Source organism: Papaver somniferum, chromosome 2 (genome assembly GCF_003573695.1).
Source record: "Papaver somniferum cultivar HN1 chromosome 2, ASM357369v1, whole genome shotgun sequence".
Taxonomy (NCBI): domain Eukaryota; kingdom Viridiplantae; phylum Streptophyta; class Magnoliopsida; order Ranunculales; family Papaveraceae; genus Papaver; species Papaver somniferum.
The window spans coordinates 193,133,240-193,153,749 of NC_039359.1; the positions used below are offsets into that span (position 1 = coordinate 193,133,240).

Genomic DNA, 20,510 nt, shown 5'->3' on the forward strand with positions numbered 1-20,510 from the left:
AGGAGATAGAGAACAGTCGACGGGAGGAGAAAGAAATTAATAGGGTTTCTAATCTCTGTTGTTATTTTTATGGATGATTGATAGCCGTACACGTGAGAAGCAGAAGTTATATGGTTTGGTTGGTAAATAAATCAAAGTCTAATATTTATTTATTTTTGTCATTTCAGTAATTAACTAATCTCCTTAACTGTCAATGTAGTCAAATGTGGTCTGGTGATCCAAGCTCTAATTAAAGTTTTGGCGTGACACAAACGCAACTCTGATCATTTTTAATATCCCTTTTATTTATTCTATGAAACCTAGCAACGGTCACGTTTTTTTTATTTTTTTCATTCACAAGTCGACTCACAAGAGTCACAACTACGAGAGCTAGCCTCTTCTAAAATTTCCGAGGCATTACTTGTGATTCCTATGAATTCATGCCATGAAGGTCTAGTTAGAGGGAGTACAGAGTCCTTCAAAACATTTCCCCAAAAATCTTTACCGCAAGAGATTAGGTTTTGAAATGATTGGACATATGGGCGGTTCAAACTCTCTCAAGTTCGATTTCAAGGGTCCACAATTTGATATCCAGATTTTCCTTCGCTGGTTTGCGTTTCCTTGAACTGTCAATTCTCTTGCCGAAGGGGACTCAAACTCGATCCAACTCTCGAAATTACAATTCCATCAATGGCAACTGCTTCATTACTAGAAACAACTTCATTTGTAGTAAGAGGAGAATCATCAAAATCATCTCTAAATTGGAATCCATTACTAAAAAAGACTTTCCCAACTACACAAATTCATTTCCAATCAATTAGAAAGAATAGGAATTTGTTTCTCAAGAGATCCGAAATTAACAATTTTAAGGTGAAATGTTTATTGAAATCAGGGGAAAAGGAGGAGGAAAAAGAGAGGAAAGGGAATTCAATTGATGGAATTATAGAAGTAATTTCAAAAGCCTTTAAGAAAGTAATTCAAAAGCCGGCTATTGCTGCTATTATCCTGGGGCTATTGCTTACATATGATCCGCATTCAGCTTTGGCTGCTTCTGGTGGTAGAGTTGGTGGTAGAGCTTTTTCTTCACATTCTTCATCATCTTCTTCTTCGTCGCGTAGTTATTCACCGTCTACGTCTTCGCGGGGGTTTGCTTACTCTGTGCCATATTCATCTCCTTCATTGCTTGGTTTTGGTGGTGGTGGATTGTATGTTGGTCCTGCTATTGGATTTGGTGCAGGTTCAGGTTTCTTTTTGATATTGGCGGGTTTCGCCGCGTTCGTTTTGGTTTCTGGTTTTCTTTCTGATCAGTCAGATGGAAGTGTTTTAACGGATACACAGAAAACTACTGTTATCAAGCTTCAGGTATAAAGAGTCTTATATCGAGCCTTATGTTTAATGTATAGTTGATGAATTATGTTTTTTTCTACATAAATTTGTGAATGGTTTTCTTGGATAAATTGTCTTTTTAATTTAGGTTGGATTGTTGGGTATGGCGAGGTCACTTCAAAAGGATCTTGATAAGATTGCTGAAGTTGCAGATACGTCAACTCCGTCGGGGTTGAGTTATATTTTGCAAGGTGAAGATCCAATTTGATTTTGTGTTGTCTATGTTTGTGATTTGACACTAAAAATACATGGAAATTTTGATCTGTTCGTACCTTTTCGCACGATGCACGGTTCTGCAATTCTAAAGAGGAATTATGGATAGTTGGCACAAATAATCCCCTCATTGATGATTCACGGTTGTCTTCAGCAGAAATGCTCATTTTCTGTTCCAGAAAACCACTTGTATGATTATTAGCTTTCCATATGAATGACGTGTATGAATCACAACATTGGAGGGTGAGTCTTTAGACAACCGAGAGACTATATTTGCTTTTACAAAGCTGGTTTTGGAGTTATGAAATGCTTTTACAGAACGGGTGTAGTATTTTGTTCTGTATAGACAAATAGAAAGAGTTCTCGTTTCAGGTAGAAAATCAGATTCAACAATGTTTGATTTACATTATCGATTCACACTACTGGATTAATGTGCAAAATCGGTTGTTTGGCTAGGAAAATTTGATACACGGGCCTAGATTTACTTGCATGATTATGATTTGCTAAGGATGTACTTAAGCAAAATGGTTGGATCAGTTCTGTTTGTCTATTCGATAATATTTGCTTATGCACTTTCTTTTTCTTTCCTTCTGAATGCAGAGTCCACATTAGCTATGCTACGGCATCCTGATTATTGCATCTCAGGTTACTCATCTGTAAGTTAAATTCTACCGCAAAGGCCATCTCTTAAACTGTGTGATTGACTCAAGCAGGTTAACTGTAAACAACATTATTGCATCTTTGGTTCCTCATTTACAAGTTAAATGATGTCGCAAATGTTCTTTCTTAAACCGTATGATTGACTAAAGCAGTTTAATTGACACTATAACTTCTTTGAACATATACCATATGCTTAATTGGAATTTAAAGATTTCCGTCAAACAGCGTCATCAGCAAATATCAGCATCTCCAAGATTGTTAAGAGCTAGTATTCTCTTTGCTTACATGGATCACATAGGGTCCATATCAGTATCTTCAAGATTGTTAAAAGCTAGTGTTCTCTTTGCTTACATGGATCACATAGGGTCCTTCTCTTTCTCTATGCCCAAGTAAATCACGTGCGGAATTAATTCTGATGAGAAAAGTAAACGGAAGTCTAGCAGTAGTCTTCTCGACTTCTTTTCATAGATTTATTTGGAAATTATTCACCTTTATTTCTGTCCATGTAACTTCAGTTTGAATGATCCTTTATAGGTGGATGTTAAGCGAGGTATAGAGGATGGAGAGAAACGTTTCAATCAACTTTCTATAGAAGAGCGAGGAAAGTTTGACGAAGAAACACTAGTCAACGTAAACAACATCAAGAGGCAAAGCACCACAAGCAAGAGAGACAGTGGGTTCAGTAACGAGTACATAGTGGTAAGGGGGTTGCTGTTCGTTTTATGTTCGCTTCGATGACGTTTATAATTAGTGAAGTTATCGATTAGCAGTTTCGGTTTCTTTTTAGTTCTCTCAGATTCTGACTAGGCCTACATTGCATAATTTTCAACATTTACATTTTCAGATAACCATCCTTGTGGCTGCCGAGGGTGTGCACAAACTACCTGCCGTCAACGGCAGTGCTAACTTGAAGGAAGCATTGCAGAAGCTTGGTTCCATCCCCACCAGCAAAATTATGGTAAAAAGAGTTTGTTTATTTCTCATTTGATATGGAACACAGTGCAAAGTGAATGAAACATGTTATTCTGTCTTATACTTTTAGTAACTGACAGTTATCAAATCTATCAATTCATTATCTCCATACAGGCGGTTGAGGTGTTATGGACTCCTCAAAATGAAAATGACACGCTGACAGAACGCGAGTTGCTTGAGGATTACCCACTCTTGAGGCCTCTATAAGCTGGATTATGTTCTTTTTTAAAATGCTTTAGTCTTCAAGGAATGAGCTCAGAGGTTAGGATCAGTGTTGGCCAACTGTTTGTCTGTAATAGTTATGAGATATATAGCAAAATATTGTACATAATACGCATGAATTAGCTGCAAACTGCTCCCCTTTTTGCCCTGGTTGTATATGGAATATTTACATTGTAACCTTAACCTCAAGTGTTGTACTAAAAAAGACACTGGAAGAGAAACGGGCATGGTCTAGGGGTTGCTAGTGGTTGCCGATGCTGGACATACTTTAACCAATACTGTTTGCAAAAGTTTCCTGATAGGAAAGACACATGTCAAGATATAATTTGTCTCCATGTCCCCATCAAAAATTTATCCCCTTGACAGGGTGCATGCCACTTGCGCTTGAGGTGCACCCTACGGCTCGCATCAGCTATCGTCTCAATACCTTAAATTTTCATGATGGTGAATGGATGCTTCGAGAGTTCATGACTCGCTACGATCACTAAGGACTGGAGTAGGGGAGAGCATTCTAAGTCGGCATATCTGGTGCATCATTAAAAAAATAATCGTTTGCACCATTAACGGCCGGATAACCGCACTACCGCATGGGCCTGTCACCTGTGGGAATCCTGGTGCTGTACTCCAAACACGCCACGTTGGATGCGGTGTGAAAACTCACCTAAGGCTATCGAACACAGAGTCAGAAGTGAATTACGAGTCAGACTAATCTGCGAATCGAGCGAGTTCCGTGGCTCTCATTCTAATTCAGTGCTCTCCGGACCGAGCGGGAAGGTTGACCTTTACACGGCTCACCAATTTGATCTTTCTGTAGTCTGAACGGAAAAAGAGGTCTAGCTCTTTCCTTTGTCACTCAAGTGTACGGCTTGCCCATTATAGTCTACTAGTTGCTCACCCGTGCTGTTTCTTGCTTACGTAACAATTGATGTGAAGTTTATTGTACGACCTTTGAGATGGTGTCATTGGTAATTCAACTCATAAAGAACACAAATTATCCAAAATACCACTCCACAATAATATATCAGGTTGAAAAAATTGAAACATCTTGGAACCTAAACCATCCACTAAAAGGAAAACAAACATAAAAGAAAACTTCAATTAAGCTGTAGTTCCTAAAAATTCACCAAAACAATTAATAAACTGTAGTTTCTAAGAAAAAACGACCTAAGGTACATGATAATTAAGGAATAAAGGAAAATTTTAAATGAGTACCCCAAAAGCGTCAAATTTAAGCCAAATCACCTTAATCTTCTATTCGCTATTCTCATTCCTCCATGTCAATGCTTCGAGAATAATACGGTCTGGAATTGACACGACTGTATTGGCGCATATGATTTTGGTATATCTATCTGGTAAATTATTCTTTTCGATGATAGTAATTTTTGATATTGATGGTCCATTAGCTGTATTTGAAATCCCAATGTACATTGGATTTTAATTCTCATCGAAATCTCCTGATCTCAAGTATAATCCTACATTGTATAAGCCATGTGCCGAACACGCGTCCATGTGCTTCGCGAAGCCAATTTTAACCGGAAATTGATATTTAGTAAGTGGTATTGCATCCCTTGATTTCATCACATGGCACCCTATTAGTACTTCCTCTCTGATTTCATCTCCAATCAGTACTTCTGCAACAATGTATTCTAGGTGATGCTTAGACCGTGATGGAATATTAATTATTGATCAAAAGTTAATTGCAAAACTTGCAAGCACGGAAATTTTAGTATAACTGCAAAACCAGAACCGAAACATTTACTAAAAGGAAAACAATAACAAAACCGGAAGTTGGAATCGATGAATCTGTGACTCCGAAAAAATCTACCTAAATGTAGTTCCTAAGAAATCAAGCAATTGTATTCCAAAGAAAAAATATAAGGAAAACTCTAAATAAGTACCCCGAGGCACCAAATCTGAACCCAAATCACTTTAACCTTCTGTTCACGATTCTCATTCAGTGCTTGGAGAAAAATATGGTTTATAGATCTGAAATTGTCAGGAATATATTGACGGAAAATAATTTTGGTACATCCATCTGGTAAATCATTCTTTTGATGACAATAATATTTTATTTTGATTGTCCCTTGGTTGTATTTAAAATTCCAATATATGTCGGGTAGTCATTCTCATCGAAAAATCTTGATTTCAAGTAGAATCCCGCATTGTGTAAGCTTTGTGCCCTGCTTCTGTCCATGTGCATTATAAAGGAAATTTTCACCGGAATAATTGGTATTGTGTGTCCCTTGATTTCATCATATGTCGCCCTATCACTACTTCCTCCCCAATTGCAGCTCCGGTTACCATTTTTGCAACGATTTCATGCAAAATAGTTTAATTATAAATCGACCAAAATTGTAATTCAGTCTATTTATATGTAACGTAACTGGGATCTAGATATCTTTTTTCTTTAATTATATGATTGGCTTTATTTCCTAGCATTTTTAGGGGCGACATGGAAAGATTTAGGGGTGACTTTTTATTCCATCCCATTGATGTGGCTATGGGGTGTCCTAGTGGTTAGAAAATACTTATATGCTCTTTTATAATCGGTAATTTACTATTAGTTTTATCAACCGATTGTGACTGTATTCTTCTCTTCTATTCTTTGTTTTGAAAAAAAATTAATAAATAAACTAAATTTGGGGATGCTATCACAATTGGTAGATAATGAACATCACAAAATTACCGATTGTAAAGGTAGAAAATTTTGAAGTTTCATTTGTTTTGAAAAAATCGAATTTGCGGATAATATCGCAATCTGTAGATAAGAAACATCACGAAACTACCAACCGTAAAAGTAGAAAATTTTGAAATTTCATTGGTTTTTGGGAAAAAGATAAATTTGGGTCTACTATCACCATCACAAAATTACCAATTGTAAAAGTAGAAAATTTTGAAATTTCATTAGTTTTGGGGAAAAAATAAATTTGGGCTACTATCACAATCGGAGATAGCGAACATTACGAAATTACCGATTGTACAATCGGTAGATACTAAACACCACGAAACTACCGATCCTGAAAATAGAGAAATTTTAAAATCCATTGGTTTTTGAAAATTTTGAATTTGGGGCTACTACCACAATCAGTAGATAATGAGCATCACGAAACTAACGATTGTACAATCGTTAGATAATAAACATCACGACACTACCGATTGTGAAAATAGGGAAATTCAAAATTCCATTGGTTTTTGAAAAAAATGTATTTGGGGCTACTACAATAATCGGTAGATAATGAACATCCCAAGACTACCGATTGTACAATCGGAAAATAATAAATACCACGAAACTACTGATTGTGAAGATAGAGAAATTCAAAAATCCATTAGTTTTTGAAAAAAATGAATTTGGGACACAATCGGTAGATAAATAAAATCACGAGATTTCCGATTGTGCTTCTCTATCTGAACAAAAGAGTATAATCGGTAGATAAAATATCTTATTATCTACTGATTCTGGTACGTTAGTGGCGCTAAATGCTCTATAATCGTTATTGAACCTTCGAAATTATGTTCTTCACGATGTTTCTCACCTTCTTCTTCTTCTTTATACCCATCCGTTTTTGCTATGGATTTGAGAAAAAATGGTTTTGATCCCACTTCTTCTTCTTCTTCCACACTAGAACTTAAAACTAAATAACTCAAATAAATTTTCCTATCAATATATACTAAAGATTAACTCTCGATTATACTAATTATCTCCCGATTATAAAGGGTATATTAGCTATTTCGAAAAATCAGAGATAAGGGTGACTTCATTTTAAGTTTAGGTGACCCATTTTTGTCTTATTAATTGCCCCTAATTCTTTTGGGATAGCCCTAAAAATGACAGGTTTTATTTTATGATGAGGATCATGAAAAATTCAAGAGGTGACCACTACATATATGGTAAATATTATTTTCCCATAAAATTAGATATCACTTGATCCTTCGAAACATTAATGATTACTTTAGTTTCACCATATTATAAACATAAACACTTCCACTTGATTTATGTCGGCATAGACTAACTTTGTGTAAAAGTACTTCAGAAAAAAAACTAACTCAAACATAAGGGAACCAACTCTTGAGTTTTAGCACCCTGGGAAAATCTTGAGTTTGGCTTCTGTTATTTGTAGAATCTAATAAAAAATTGTAGAAATCATGTAATTCTCAAAATTTAAGTTAAACTAAAAGCTTAGACACCTCGTGAATGATGTCTTCTTGTGGTGGTAAAGTGGTTGACCTGCGATCAAAACATGTCTCCTCGAATATTTTCAAGAAACACTGGGTCTTTGTGAAATTAGGAGGCATCTCTTGTGCAATGATGACAACACTCGTATTTTTTCGCGAACCTGTGTAACTTACAGATTCCAGACTTTTCTAAGTGTATTGAGTTTCAGGCGTTGGAAACGTGTCACGTGATCAAAGTGTTACCTAACAAATATTTAAGAAAGCTAAGTTCAACTTGTGCAAAAATTTAGATGCATTTGCTACAGATATTGGAGAGCTGAAACTTCTGAGGTGCCTCAACCTTGAAGGCGTACGCATCAAGGTTTCTTGTCTCAACAACTTTCAGCGGCGCTTCTGCAGTTTCCAATTCTTAAAATTCTAAAAATATTTAATCTTCAATTATGTATTCAGTGACTGGGTTATGAGTTTTATATAGAAACAACTGAAGATTTGAAAAATCTATAGTATTCTTCATCTAATAGATGCACAAATACATTTATGTCATCTTGGAAGAATGATTTCATTCATTCCGAGATTTTCGTATTCTTTTTTTTTCCCTCAAACAGGATATGCCAGGGAGGCTATTAGTTGGCAATCACAACGGAATTGCATGTGTTTGATAGCATTATTGTAGTAGGGGTTAAATCTTAGGTACCTCAAACATGCCGGTGAAATGGAAATATGGGACAGACATTCTCTCTAAAAAAAAAAGCAGATGCCCGGTGAGTGGGAAAGATTTTGAACGTGCGAGTTCAAAACTGAATTGGCAGACCCATAACCATCAGATTAATAAGATTTGACCTCATCTAACTATGGACTTAACCATGGTTATCTGACCGGATTTTTAGTGAACTGCAGCATATTTACCAAATTTTTCACATATTTTCATATTCCAACCACTTCTTTTATCGACTACTTCCATTTATCTAGCGCCAAGAAAATTTCCTATGCATATGTATCTTATTTGGTTCAAAGCCCAACTTATTTAGTTTAAAATCTAGAATTCCGTTCCATCAAGCTAAGTAAATGATCCCTCATTCAAATAAAACTTGACAGTACGGAAACTTTAAACTAAGCTTATCGAGACGTTCAACAGAAATAAGGATCCATATCTCTTATGTTTCAATCTTGACGTGAAATTATTTGAACTTGTTTCATCCTAGACATAAGAATAAATAGGTATAGGTTATGTTCCTAGTGATGAATACTATGGAGTGGATAGATTTACTTTTTGATTGCTCGTGTTATGATTTTTAAATGGTTTTAGATTTATCATTTTTAGCTCTGACCTTTTGAGTTCTCTATACATTGTACTACTAATATAAATGCGTTGACACATATGTCAATATTTCATTGATGAATCATCGGGACACGGTTCATTTTTAACGCTTACCTTTTGAGTTCTCTATACACCATGCAAAGATGATGATAATGACTTTAGTAATGCTTTCGGCATTGCCATCATTGACAGATCATAAGAGTTATGCAGAAACTTAGAAAAATATAATCTGAAATTATAGTATGGTTAATTCCATAGATTGATTTAAGAAGTTGTTAGAAAGTAAATATATGAAAAATCGGGTAAAGATACACACTTAACACTAAATATCCGGGCAGATAACCATGGTTAAGTCTGTAGTTAGATAATACCAGATCTTATTAATCCGATGGTTATGGGTCTGCGAATTCAGTTTTGAACCCGCACTGCGAGTTCAAATTTTTTTCCCCAGTGAAGATGAAAGATTTTACCAACAAATCCAGAAAATCATATGCATGACTTGTTCCTTAATATCCCTCCTTTTGTTCATAAACACAGTTGCCAAACATTCCCGAAAAAGACTCATGGTTTAACAGACTCTTGCACCATTTTTCCATAAACACAGTTTCCAAACATTCTCGAAAAAGACTCATGGTTTAACATACTCTTGCACCATTACTTGTAACACGGAAACAAAATTGATTTAAACAGGAAAAATTCCAACACTCGTACCATTGAGATCTCGTATAACCTCAGCAAAACGCCTGAAAAAAATAACTTCAATTGCACTGTCGTCCAACATTTTTTCCTTGTATATATAGCAATTACTGGTTATTTCCCATTGTGACAAAATTATAAATTCAAAAAATCAAATACCTTCTAGTCTTAAGTGAAGGGATACTTTTGTCAACTTCTTCATTTAATATACCCAAAACTCAGTTAGACTTACTCTGTACAATGTTCTTCTTTTTTTTTTCTTTGATCAGATTTTTTTTTTTTGATATAGAGCATGTAAACAAAACGGAGAAACAAAATTAACTGTTGTTTACAAAGAGAGAAGCAATCCTAGCCGGAATGCTTGAACTGGTCCACTTGTGTTGGACATTGTGAGTGAGAGCATACGTTGCCAGCGAATGGGCAGCTTTATTTGCTGGTTTCGAGACAAAGCTGTAAGCACCACTATTATTTAGGGCGGCTATCTTGTGGGTGATATCATGATACAAAACAGATACTCTGTACAATCTTATGATGTACTATGTGAAACAATCTCACGACAACTAAAAATTGTGCATTTACATTTTACTTAATATTTAACAATAGCTTTATCTAGATACAAAACAGCCTCAATTAGGCATCCATAAAACCCCCAAAAAATATGCACATCCTCAAAAAAATATGTAACAAACAACAAAGAAAACGTCATCACATAATAATTTTTTTTTTTAAAATCGTATTTCATATCGGTTGGAGTAGATATCAATGATTTGTGGATCGACACTGGAACAAAAGCAATAAAAGAACACCAAGTCACCCAACTACAGTCACCAAAAATACATAAACTACAAAAACACCATAACCAAATAAATAAGTTCAAATTAAATCGTTACCAGCACCTAAAGATGCACCATGCATGTAAAGTACAACTCCGTAGAGAAAATGTATATACAAAAGGCTACCAAGAGAACATTGAAAATAGTTAATATCTGTATGAGATGTCCATGACATATATGACTTGCTAGTTTACAAACTGATTGGGAAATTTTGGGCGTTACGTCAATCACATTTCAAATGATATCATAAGATATGTCAAACTGAAACATAGAGACGATCAAACTTATTTATATCTAACCAAAATCATCATAAATTCCATAAATACATAATCTTTAACCCCAATTTAAAATCATCATAAATCCTATAAATACAAAGTCTTTAACCCCAACTTTCTAGAGCTCATGGAGTATCATCATCATCCAAAACTAAAACTAAATCAAGGAAACAAATACCAATAAAAAAAAAATATTAGTATTTCACGATTATATACCTTGTTTGTGTTTGTTACCATGGAATAAAAGCTCTGAATATCTATTTCAATACTCATGAGCTCCCGTTGCGCAGCGATGCAAAATGAAAAACGAAAAAAAATAGTTAGGCAAGGAAATTGTTGGGAAAAAAACCAACCCTAGCAAAAAAAAGAGAAACATTCAAAAAATGGGATCTGGCGTTAGCTCAAACACTTTTATATAGAGAGTGCCAAGGGATAGAAATTTCAACGAAAAAACTGATATTTTGGAAATAATATTATGATTTCAAAAGTATTCTTTACATAAATGGGATAGCCATATTAAATGCCGGGATATTTGCATCGAATATATTTATCTTTTTATCATTTTATTTTGGAATGTAACATCAAGCAAAAATTATTTTTGCATTACCATTATTTGTGTTTTCGTTTTGTTGTTCTCCCTATCCTGAAGCAAATGTTTTTCTCCATTTGCACCTACAAAACAACACCCCAGAAATAGTTGTTCCCCAGTCTTGGAGGGGATTCCTGAAAAATCAACAGTGGTATGAGAAAAAGAAAAACACTAAACAATTAGGTACTACCTTATGATTATGATTAGGATGCAACAGATATGAGTCCTAAAAGCAAAGCCGGCAAAAAAGATTATTCTGCTACAAACAATTAATAAAATGAAAAAGATTAAGAGATTAGCAGAAAATAAAGTTATTTCTAAGAAATTGCATGTGTATAATAAACGGATTAAATGAAACAACATCAATAGGGAGAAAAAGATGTTGATTACCATTTCTTGGCGTACACACGTATGATCATTCAACTGCAAGCCATACACAATACACAAATCAGTCAACAAAATCTTAAAACTGAAAAAAAAAAATAAGAAAAACAAAAAACAAAAAATAAAGCGAGAAGCGGCGTAAAACAATGGGAAGTTTGCTTTTTCTCCGACGCCTTTTATAGAGAAGCGGCGTAAAACAATGGGAGGTTTGCTTTTTCTCCAACGTCTTTTACAGAGACACACTGAGCCTCCAAAAAAAATGCTATTTTGGAGAATAATGTTAGTGAAAATCTATATTGGCATATGGTATTAATTTGTATACACACTGAGCCTCTAAAATTTTATAAAGTTTGTATAGGGTATTAATTCGCAAATATATTGATATATGTCAAATTTAGAATTTATAAGAAGATTATTCTTGGTAAAATGGGCAAAAAATCTCTCCTTTAAAGATTTGTTTTTAATATTTTAAGATTTTCCATAATATAATATTTCTTCAAATATGACCATTACTTCTAAGATGCACCTAAAATTACCTAAAATTTATTTATGAATACATTTATTCCTAAACGTTTACCTTTTACAATAGAAATATTTTTGTACAAAAATATTGAGCATTTCCTCCATAGCTAAGAATAGAAATCATTTTTTTTTTTGTATTATTTTCTTATGGTATAATAACCAAAAAAATAATAACATTGGAAAGAAATGAATGGTTTATATTTTTGTACAAAAAATATTGACCATCTCCCGCCGAGCTAAAAACAGATATTATTTCGATATTATTATTATTTTTTAAAGGAATAATAATAAAATAATAATATTCTATTTTTATGGTGAAATGAATGTATTATACTTTCTACTAATATTTTTTATTCATTTATCTTCGAAATTTTGCTTGATGTGGTTGATTGTTTATTACGATTTTTTATTAACAATTTTGTATTTCAATTATTGTACATGATTAATAATCAATTTGTTTGCGGAAGAGGAAGTTCGGTTCGATCTAAGGGTGCACACGGTACGGTTCGGCTCGGTTCTTGCCGAGACCGAGTACCTGTACCTTACACCCTTCGGTACCAAAAAAATGGACCGGTCCCGGTACCGAGTACTTCGGTTCCGGTTCCATTCGGGACCGGCCGGTTCCGGTCGGTACCGGTACCGGTTCCGGTTCCATTTCAGGGAAAAAAGAAAAAAAGAAACCTACTGCCATGTTTTTTACTTTTTTACCTATTTTTCAATATCTCAAAGCAACAACTAATAAGTAGCAATATTAATAACAAACCAAACAGCAGTTCGTCACCTATACTGTTAAATAGGCATTTCAACCATGGTTTTACTCCAAGTAACTGTCTTAGAAACTCCGAAGCCTTGGTGGCGTTAACCATTCCTTGAACAATTAATCCATGTTGATCAAATCGGCCATAACTGCTCGAAGAGGACGTCCGTGTTGCGAAAGTAGTCTACATTGGAAAGTTGAGAGAAAACACCATGATTATCCCATTCATGGGTCCAATATCTCCACACTGAGGTCTTCCTGTCAACTTCCTTTGGACCATTACCACTTGGGACAAAATAAGCATCTAACCAATCATTGTACAGTTTATTGACTAGTACTCTTTCATTCAGCAACTGTAGTAGGTGTGTTAGCAAGGGTAACTACTCCGCAGAACATTGGTTGCGGCTGAGATCTATCACATATTGCACAGCTATCCAGGTTGTGGTTATAGTTATCTCATTAATGTTTCCCCTGTTGGACTTTTATTTTGTGGTGTATATAATGAACATATATTGTGAAAATCACCTCTGTTGGATGATTCCGAGGAGGTCTGCCGTAAGTTACAACACCCTTGGAACAATAAAACGCCTTCTGAAGTCATTGCACCAGGACTTATCTTAAAGAAAACCATGGTTCATGTGTTAAATTTTGCTGATAGCACTTGTTATTCGGGACTTCGGTCCGGTACGGGACGGTTCATGTGTTGGACCGTGTACCTGTACCCCCAGAGCTCGGTTCCTATTTTTGGGACCGGTACTTGTACCTTGTACCTCGGTTCGGTCCAAAATCAGGTACGGTTCCATCGGTTACGGTTCGGTCCGTCGGTCCGGCTCGGTTCCTGTGCACCCTTAGTTCGATCTGCTGTTAGCATTCACAACTCCATGAATTTTGATTTTATACATTTTATCGAAGTTTTAATTAATTTCATTGTTGTCATAATCAACATTAATTTAATTTTCAGAAGCTTGGAAATGTAATATTTTCGTTTATTTTAACTACAAAAAGTGTAATATTTAGGTTACTTTAGCTATAAAAAGTGTAATCGGACATTGTACACTGGACTTTTTTTTTATTGTTTTTCTTATGATTGATTTTTAATTCTTTTTTTCTCATGATCGATTTTTTGATGGAATCATGATGTAAAAAGAAAATTTTGATGTGATTATATCAATGTAATTCTAATAATAAGAATTAAATATCTCCACAAAGAATTTTTTAATGTATATTTGGCAACATTATAAAATTCTATAAATTTTAAAAATATACCGTGTTAATATTATTACTAAATTTAAAATATGATGGGACCAGAATAAACCAGAAGTTCCGATTAACCACAGCGCTCAAAAAAACTCCGTTTTTATATAAAGAATTGCGCGTTCCCGCCCCGAAGCACATCAAAGCAATCTGGGCTAACGGAAGTACACCGCATTTAGGAGCGATGATTGTGCATGATCTTGATCAACGGAACAAAACATGTATCTAACGTCGATAGGATTTCACCTAGAAACCGAAGGTCGGTGTTTGATAAACACGTGTCGGAAGTTGATTAGCGAGGATGATGAACCGCTTTAGAACAATAAAGAAGAAATTACTGCGAAGTTAGAACATGTCCCTAAACTTCAAGTTTTCAATTCTATAGAAACTGAAGCTGCAATCTCCTAATTTTGACCCCTTGGAGTCACCTAATTTTCCCATCAAATGGATATGAAATTGAAGCCTGCAATTACTGTTCTTTTGTTAGGGTTATTACTGGTTATATATGTTCCGCATTCGTCTGTAGCTGCTTCAGGCGGTGTGATTGGTGGTGATACCTTTTCTTCACATTCTTCTTCAAACGATGATTCACATTCCTTTTCTTCTTCAAACGATGATTCACATTCCTTTTCAACGTTGACTGATTCGGTGCCTTATTTCCGTTATGATGATGCTAATGTTGCTGGTTCTGGTTCTGGTGGTCGTGGTGGTGGTGGTAGAGATGGTGGCGGGAGTCTTGTTGGTGGTGTGATTATGGTTCTATTTGTGGCATTTATCGTTTGGGTTATTATTAGGTCTAATTCTAATCGGGGAAGTTTTATCACTGTCATCAAACTTCAGGTATCATGATGGCTTTTCCACTTTATGCTATAGTTAAATTGATCTGTATAATTTTGATTTAAAATAAATTTTGGAGATTATTGAATTGTTTTGCTTGCATTCGGTGCACTTGTCTTGTTGATTAGGTTGGATTGCTGGGTACGGCGAAGGCAATTCAAAAGGAACTAGATAAGATTGCTCAAGTTGCAGATACGTCAACACGGAAGGGTTTGAGTTATGTTTTGCAAGGTGAAGCTCCAAATCAGTGGCTTCTATTGTTTATGCTTGTTAATTAGACAGTTACTACAACTGATTTTGATGATTCAAGGCTGTGTTCGGAGTAATGTTCAACTGTTAATTTTATCATTAGGTTTTCCCCTCGTATATGAGGGGTTACCTCTTCTTGTCTATTCCATTATCATGCATCTTTTTTATCTTATCCTTTTTTTTTCTTGTGGCAGAGTCAACCTTAGCTTTGCTTCGACATCCTAATTATTGCATCTCGGGTTACTCATCTGTAAGTTAAAATTTTCCCTTAAAGGTGTCTTCTTTTCCTGCTTGATTGAGTAAACAAACTTCAGTTCAAACCTGAATGAAATAACATAAAGCAGGTCCCTTCAACATAGTGTATTAGGGTCTCAGCCTCTCACAGTACTGACACCCAGGAGAACAACAAATTTAAGGTTGAACTTGTAAGTGAGAATTCTTACTGAAAGTGAGTTTGTGAACCATTTGAAAGAAAATTATCCTTTGGTAGGTTTGAAAGCGAGTGCAAGACAGATTTGCTGTTTATCTCCAAACAGTCCATGTAAGAGCTGAGACCTTATACATATTGTATATTTGTATATTGCGTATTTGAATGATAGATTATTAGGTGCTATTAGGCTTTCTGATCTCTAAGCTTAACGGTTGCAAAAGAACAGAAACCATTTTCAATCAAAGAATAGTAGTACTTGATTAACTACCTTGAGAATACCCAAACCATAAATGTCCTTGGCCTGTTGGAGCATGACATTTGAAAGGACACCCATGTAATACCTGAACTAAAAAGCAGTCAGAGTTGGCCCTGAGTAATCTCTGTTAAATTCTCAAGCAAATCAAGAGGAAATGCTGATCTCAATATAATCAAGGTTGTTAAAGAGCTTCCGTTGTTTCCCCTGCCTGCATGTGTTTTTCTAGGTGGATGCTGAGCTAGGTATAGAGGATGGAGAAAAATGCTTCAAGCAGCTTTCTAAAGAAGAGCTGGAAAAAGTTTGATGAAGAGACACTTTTGAACTTGAACAACATCAAGAGGCAAACCTTCCACAGCATCACGGTAACTCAATGAGCTCTTTTCCTACTTATTTTATCACAAATGAATTACATGCTGATCCTGTTTAGTTTGGCATGTAACTTTAACTTAAAGGAATCTCTTTGTAGGTGGATAATATGGAAGGTATAGATGATGGAGAAAAAAACTTCAATGAGCAAGAAAATCTTGATAGAGAGCCACTTGTCAGTGTGAACAGCATCAAGAGGCAAACTACCTCAAGCAAGAGCTCACTCAGCAAAGAGTACATAGTGGTACGAGCTTAGCGGAGTTTTTTATTTGTATTTACGCTTCTACAACATGATAAACACATTGATCAGGAGTTTGTCCTTTCTGCCTAGTCTCAGACTTATAATTCTGATCTTCATATTATATTCAGGTAACCATCCTGGTGGCAGCTGAGGGACTTAACAAACTACCAAAGGTCGATTGCAGTGGAAATTTGAAGGTAGCATTGCAGAAGCTTGGCTCCATCCCCACCAACAATATCAAGGTACAATGGAAAGAAAATGACGCTCTTGTTTTGTTCTTTCTGAATGTCATTTCTCATGTCACTTGTTTTTTCTTTTTCTTTTTGTGTATGAAGGCGGTCCAGGTGTTGTGGACACCCCAGCTTGAAAATGAGGCACTGACGGAACGTGAGTTGCTGGAAGATTACCCACTCTTGAAGCCTCTATAAAGATTATAAACTAGTTCACAGGGAATGGATCATATACATATCACAGACGCCTTAAAGTACTTACAGAATCAAGCAAGTCGAGGATATACCATATCAAACTCGAGCTTTTTAATTACTTACTGTACATAAACTATATTTTATCGGTTAACAAACATTGTACGAGATTCTGGATGGTTCAACTCCTAAAATCTAATGGGTCAATCAGTGATGGAAACGACAATGTTGAATCATTACATCGGGGCGATGTTATTTTACAGTTAAATAGAAACCACATTGCAAGGATTTTATCAATTGACACTCTGGTAATAAACCAATCACGACTAAGAGGATTTGACCGGATAATGGAAACCAGGACCCAAGAAAAAAGAAGCATTCTTTTAACCTTGGTGATGATTTTTTTTTCTTCGGAAAAGAGGATAAGTCCTCAAATGATATATCGATTATTGATTTGATTGAGTCTCAAAACTGTGACAATCATTAGCGAAAGGATTGGCAAAAGGATGGGTACTTCCATTTGAATGTTACTGGTAGTTTTAATTAAATTAATTTATATGGCGTATACTAAACAAAATTGAATTAAATAAGAGAAGGATCCACTCACACTTTCTTATCTCACACTATCTTACACTTTGGATACCATTTTCTTTCATAAAACTAAACGGTAACGATTTGAAGTTAATATTTAGGGCTATGTTCGTCTTACAATGCCCCACATACATATAAAAAATGAATGCATTCTGAAACACCAAACTTCATTATAACCAATCTTAATTTCAACCGTTGAAAATTCATTGATTATCAACGACCGTTTTCAAAGTAGTAGTATATGGTAGTGTTATAGGTTTAAGAATGTGCTCATTTTGTGGCATAGAACTTTGAGAGAGGAACATTTTTTTTAAATAAGAAAGAGAGAGAAACCCTAAAATATTAACTTCAATTCCGTCACCGTTTAGTTTTATAGAAAAAAAACGGCAATCAAAGTGCTGCGATGTAATTAGGGGTGGCTTGGGGGTGTTCCAGCCACCCCCAAAATTCTAAGTACAACCCAAAATCCAGTTTTTCAAAGGTCATTTTTTTGAGAAAATAAAAACCGTTAACATTTGATATTCAGCCCAGTGTATTGTTTTAGCATACCTAGATCTTTATTCCTACTTCCATCGTTGCCAAAGTGTGAGATAGTGTGAGATTTAAAGTGTGAATGGATCCTTCCTCATTAAATTAAAAGACAAAAATTACATTAAATTTCGTTCTTGGTTCTAGGTGTAATTTTGTGTAGCGGCTTAATCTTGAGAGTATTCAATTCTGGACAAGGTCCCGGGGTTTTTCTGCATTTGCGGTTTCCTCGTTAACAAAATTCTGTTGTGTCATTTACTTTATATTTCCGCATTATAATTGTTTTATTATAATTAAAGTAAATTACACAAGCGTTAATTCCTATTTACTTGATAAATGAATCCTATTGTGTTTGGTTAAGTCCGAACCTATTTAGCAAGTAACATACTTTGTTGTTGTATTGTCTCGATCTCGTATCCATTGATGATCACACGAAGTGTGAACCGATTAGTTGTATTGTCTCGACTCAGTCCATAGACAATCACTTTCGGAGAAAGGACTTATAGGTAGGAAAAGTTTTAGCTTGAGGTATATTTGGGTACCCTCGCATTTTCAATTAGTATCAGAGCAGGCAAACACAAAAGATCTAACAATCTGTGTTTGATGCGATCCAACCTATAAGAATGAATCTAATGGGTGTTTCAGTTAACGTACAACCAAGATTTAATGGGACAAATTTCCTATTATGGAAATCGGCTATGAAATATTTTCTTTAATCCCGAGATTTTAACACTTGGTTATTAATTGAAGAGGGATACCAACGTCCGATGGATTATTCAGAGTCTGAGTTTAAACGCTTAGCGTCTTATACTCTTGAAGAAAGAGTTATTGCAAAGAAGAATTCTGATGGTTTGAATGCCATCATACATGCCGTTAGTCATGATCTTCTATATCATGTACTGGCTTGTAGAAATTCTAAAGAAACATGTTATATTCTTGAGACTGTATTCAAAGAAGATGAATCTGAAAAGGAAGCTAGACTTCTCACCCTTTCATTTGAAGGGGAACATCTCAATATGGATGATAACGATACTTTCGAGGAGTTTAACTCTAAACTTTTTGAGATTGTTAATGCATTTTTTTTCCTTGGAAAGGCCATACCTGAAAAGGAAATAGTATGCAAAATTCTCAGATCGTTACCATCCAGATACGAGTCTAAGAAACATGCCATAATAGAAGGAAATGATCTTTATACACTTTCTCGAAGCTCTCTTGTAGGAAAGCTAAAGATCTTTGATAGAGAAATTCTGCTGAAGAATCAAACTAAGAAACATTGACAGGAGGTTAAGGCACCCGTTGAAAAAGATCTTGACTCAACTATTGTGTTTTTAGCGCAACAAATTGAGAACATTTTATCTACTGATAAAGGTGTTCCTGACACACTATCAGTTTGCCATAAAAAGGGTAATGATGAAGTACAATGCTTCAAGTGTCGTAGAATCGGACATATGGAAAAACATTGTCCCAGCAGAAGAACTAGGAAGTGCTATAAGGCGTATGTCTCCACTCTTGTTGACATTCCAGAGGAATAATCCAATGAAGAAATATCTAATTGCAATGCGCTTCTTGCCAACTCTAATTGTGATGATTCCGGTGAGTCTAATCAACTTCTAGAAAAGCGTGAGTTGGATATTAAGGAAAATAAAAGTTTAAGCCTGGTACTTGAAAGCCTTTTGAATTTCCTATCAGATAAAACCTGTATGGTAGAATCTGAACAAGAAAAATTGGGTGAAATACCAAGAGAATCAGAAACAAGTTTTTCTGATAACACAACAAGTTCTTCATGTGAAGAAAATATTGTCACTGCAATCTTTTGCGAAAATAAACTTATCAATGCTCTTCGAAAGGGGATAAAGAAGACTGGTAAATTTCTGGGTTTTCAAAAGGAGATTGCAAACTCTTGCAATTACAAGACAAAGAAAGAACAGAAGGAAACACAGTCCATTGTGTTTATAAGTCATCCTAAGGATATCTTTGCTAAATATGGTAAGAATAATTCTCACCTCGACACACACTGATTGTGTTGAGTTATGCATCCTCACTTGTTGCCCAAAATTCTGATTATGAGGAAGCATAAATCTGGGCAAGTTATTCATGTCTGTTTCTTTAGTGAAAAATAATGAATATTTCTTATTTTTGGGAAAAAAATATTTTCGGTTTCCTTAAACCAAATATTTCTATATTCCTTGATTTTCTCCCATCTTATATATCTTCTTCTTGTCCGAAATAAGACTATCATATTCCAATGGAGAAATCGGTAAAAGAAGAGTCATCTCTTTATGATTTAGCACTTTGCGCATCAGTTATGACTAAAATCATGATGTTTCTCTGCATGATAAGATTCTCTAAGAAAACAA

At 35.1% G+C, this 20,510-nt stretch overlaps 2 protein-coding genes across 2 annotated transcripts; both read left to right on the forward strand.

Moving 5' to 3' along the window:
• Positions 1 to 345: 345 nt before the first annotated feature.
• On the forward strand, positions 346 to 3,738 carry LOC113350091. Its single transcript, XM_026594169.1, has 6 exons — positions 346 to 1,341; positions 1,454 to 1,556; positions 2,179 to 2,234; positions 2,773 to 2,937; positions 3,083 to 3,196; positions 3,325 to 3,738. Exons 1-6 carry the CDS (start codon positions 670 to 672, stop codon positions 3,415 to 3,417), a joined length of 1,203 nt encoding a protein of 400 aa, XP_026449954.1. The 5' UTR covers positions 346 to 669; the 3' UTR covers positions 3,418 to 3,738.
• A 10,864-nt stretch (positions 3,739 to 14,602) lies between these two features.
• Positions 14,603 to 17,360, forward strand: LOC113352538. The gene is made up of 7 exons (XM_026596351.1): positions 14,603 to 15,073; positions 15,199 to 15,301; positions 15,514 to 15,569; positions 16,232 to 16,303; positions 16,472 to 16,615; positions 16,741 to 16,854; positions 16,948 to 17,360. The coding sequence occupies exons 1-7, from the start codon at positions 14,678 to 14,680 to the stop codon at positions 17,038 to 17,040; spliced, it is 978 nt and encodes a 325-aa protein (XP_026452136.1). The 5' UTR covers positions 14,603 to 14,677; the 3' UTR covers positions 17,041 to 17,360.
• Positions 17,361 to 20,510: the final 3,150 nt, after the last annotated feature.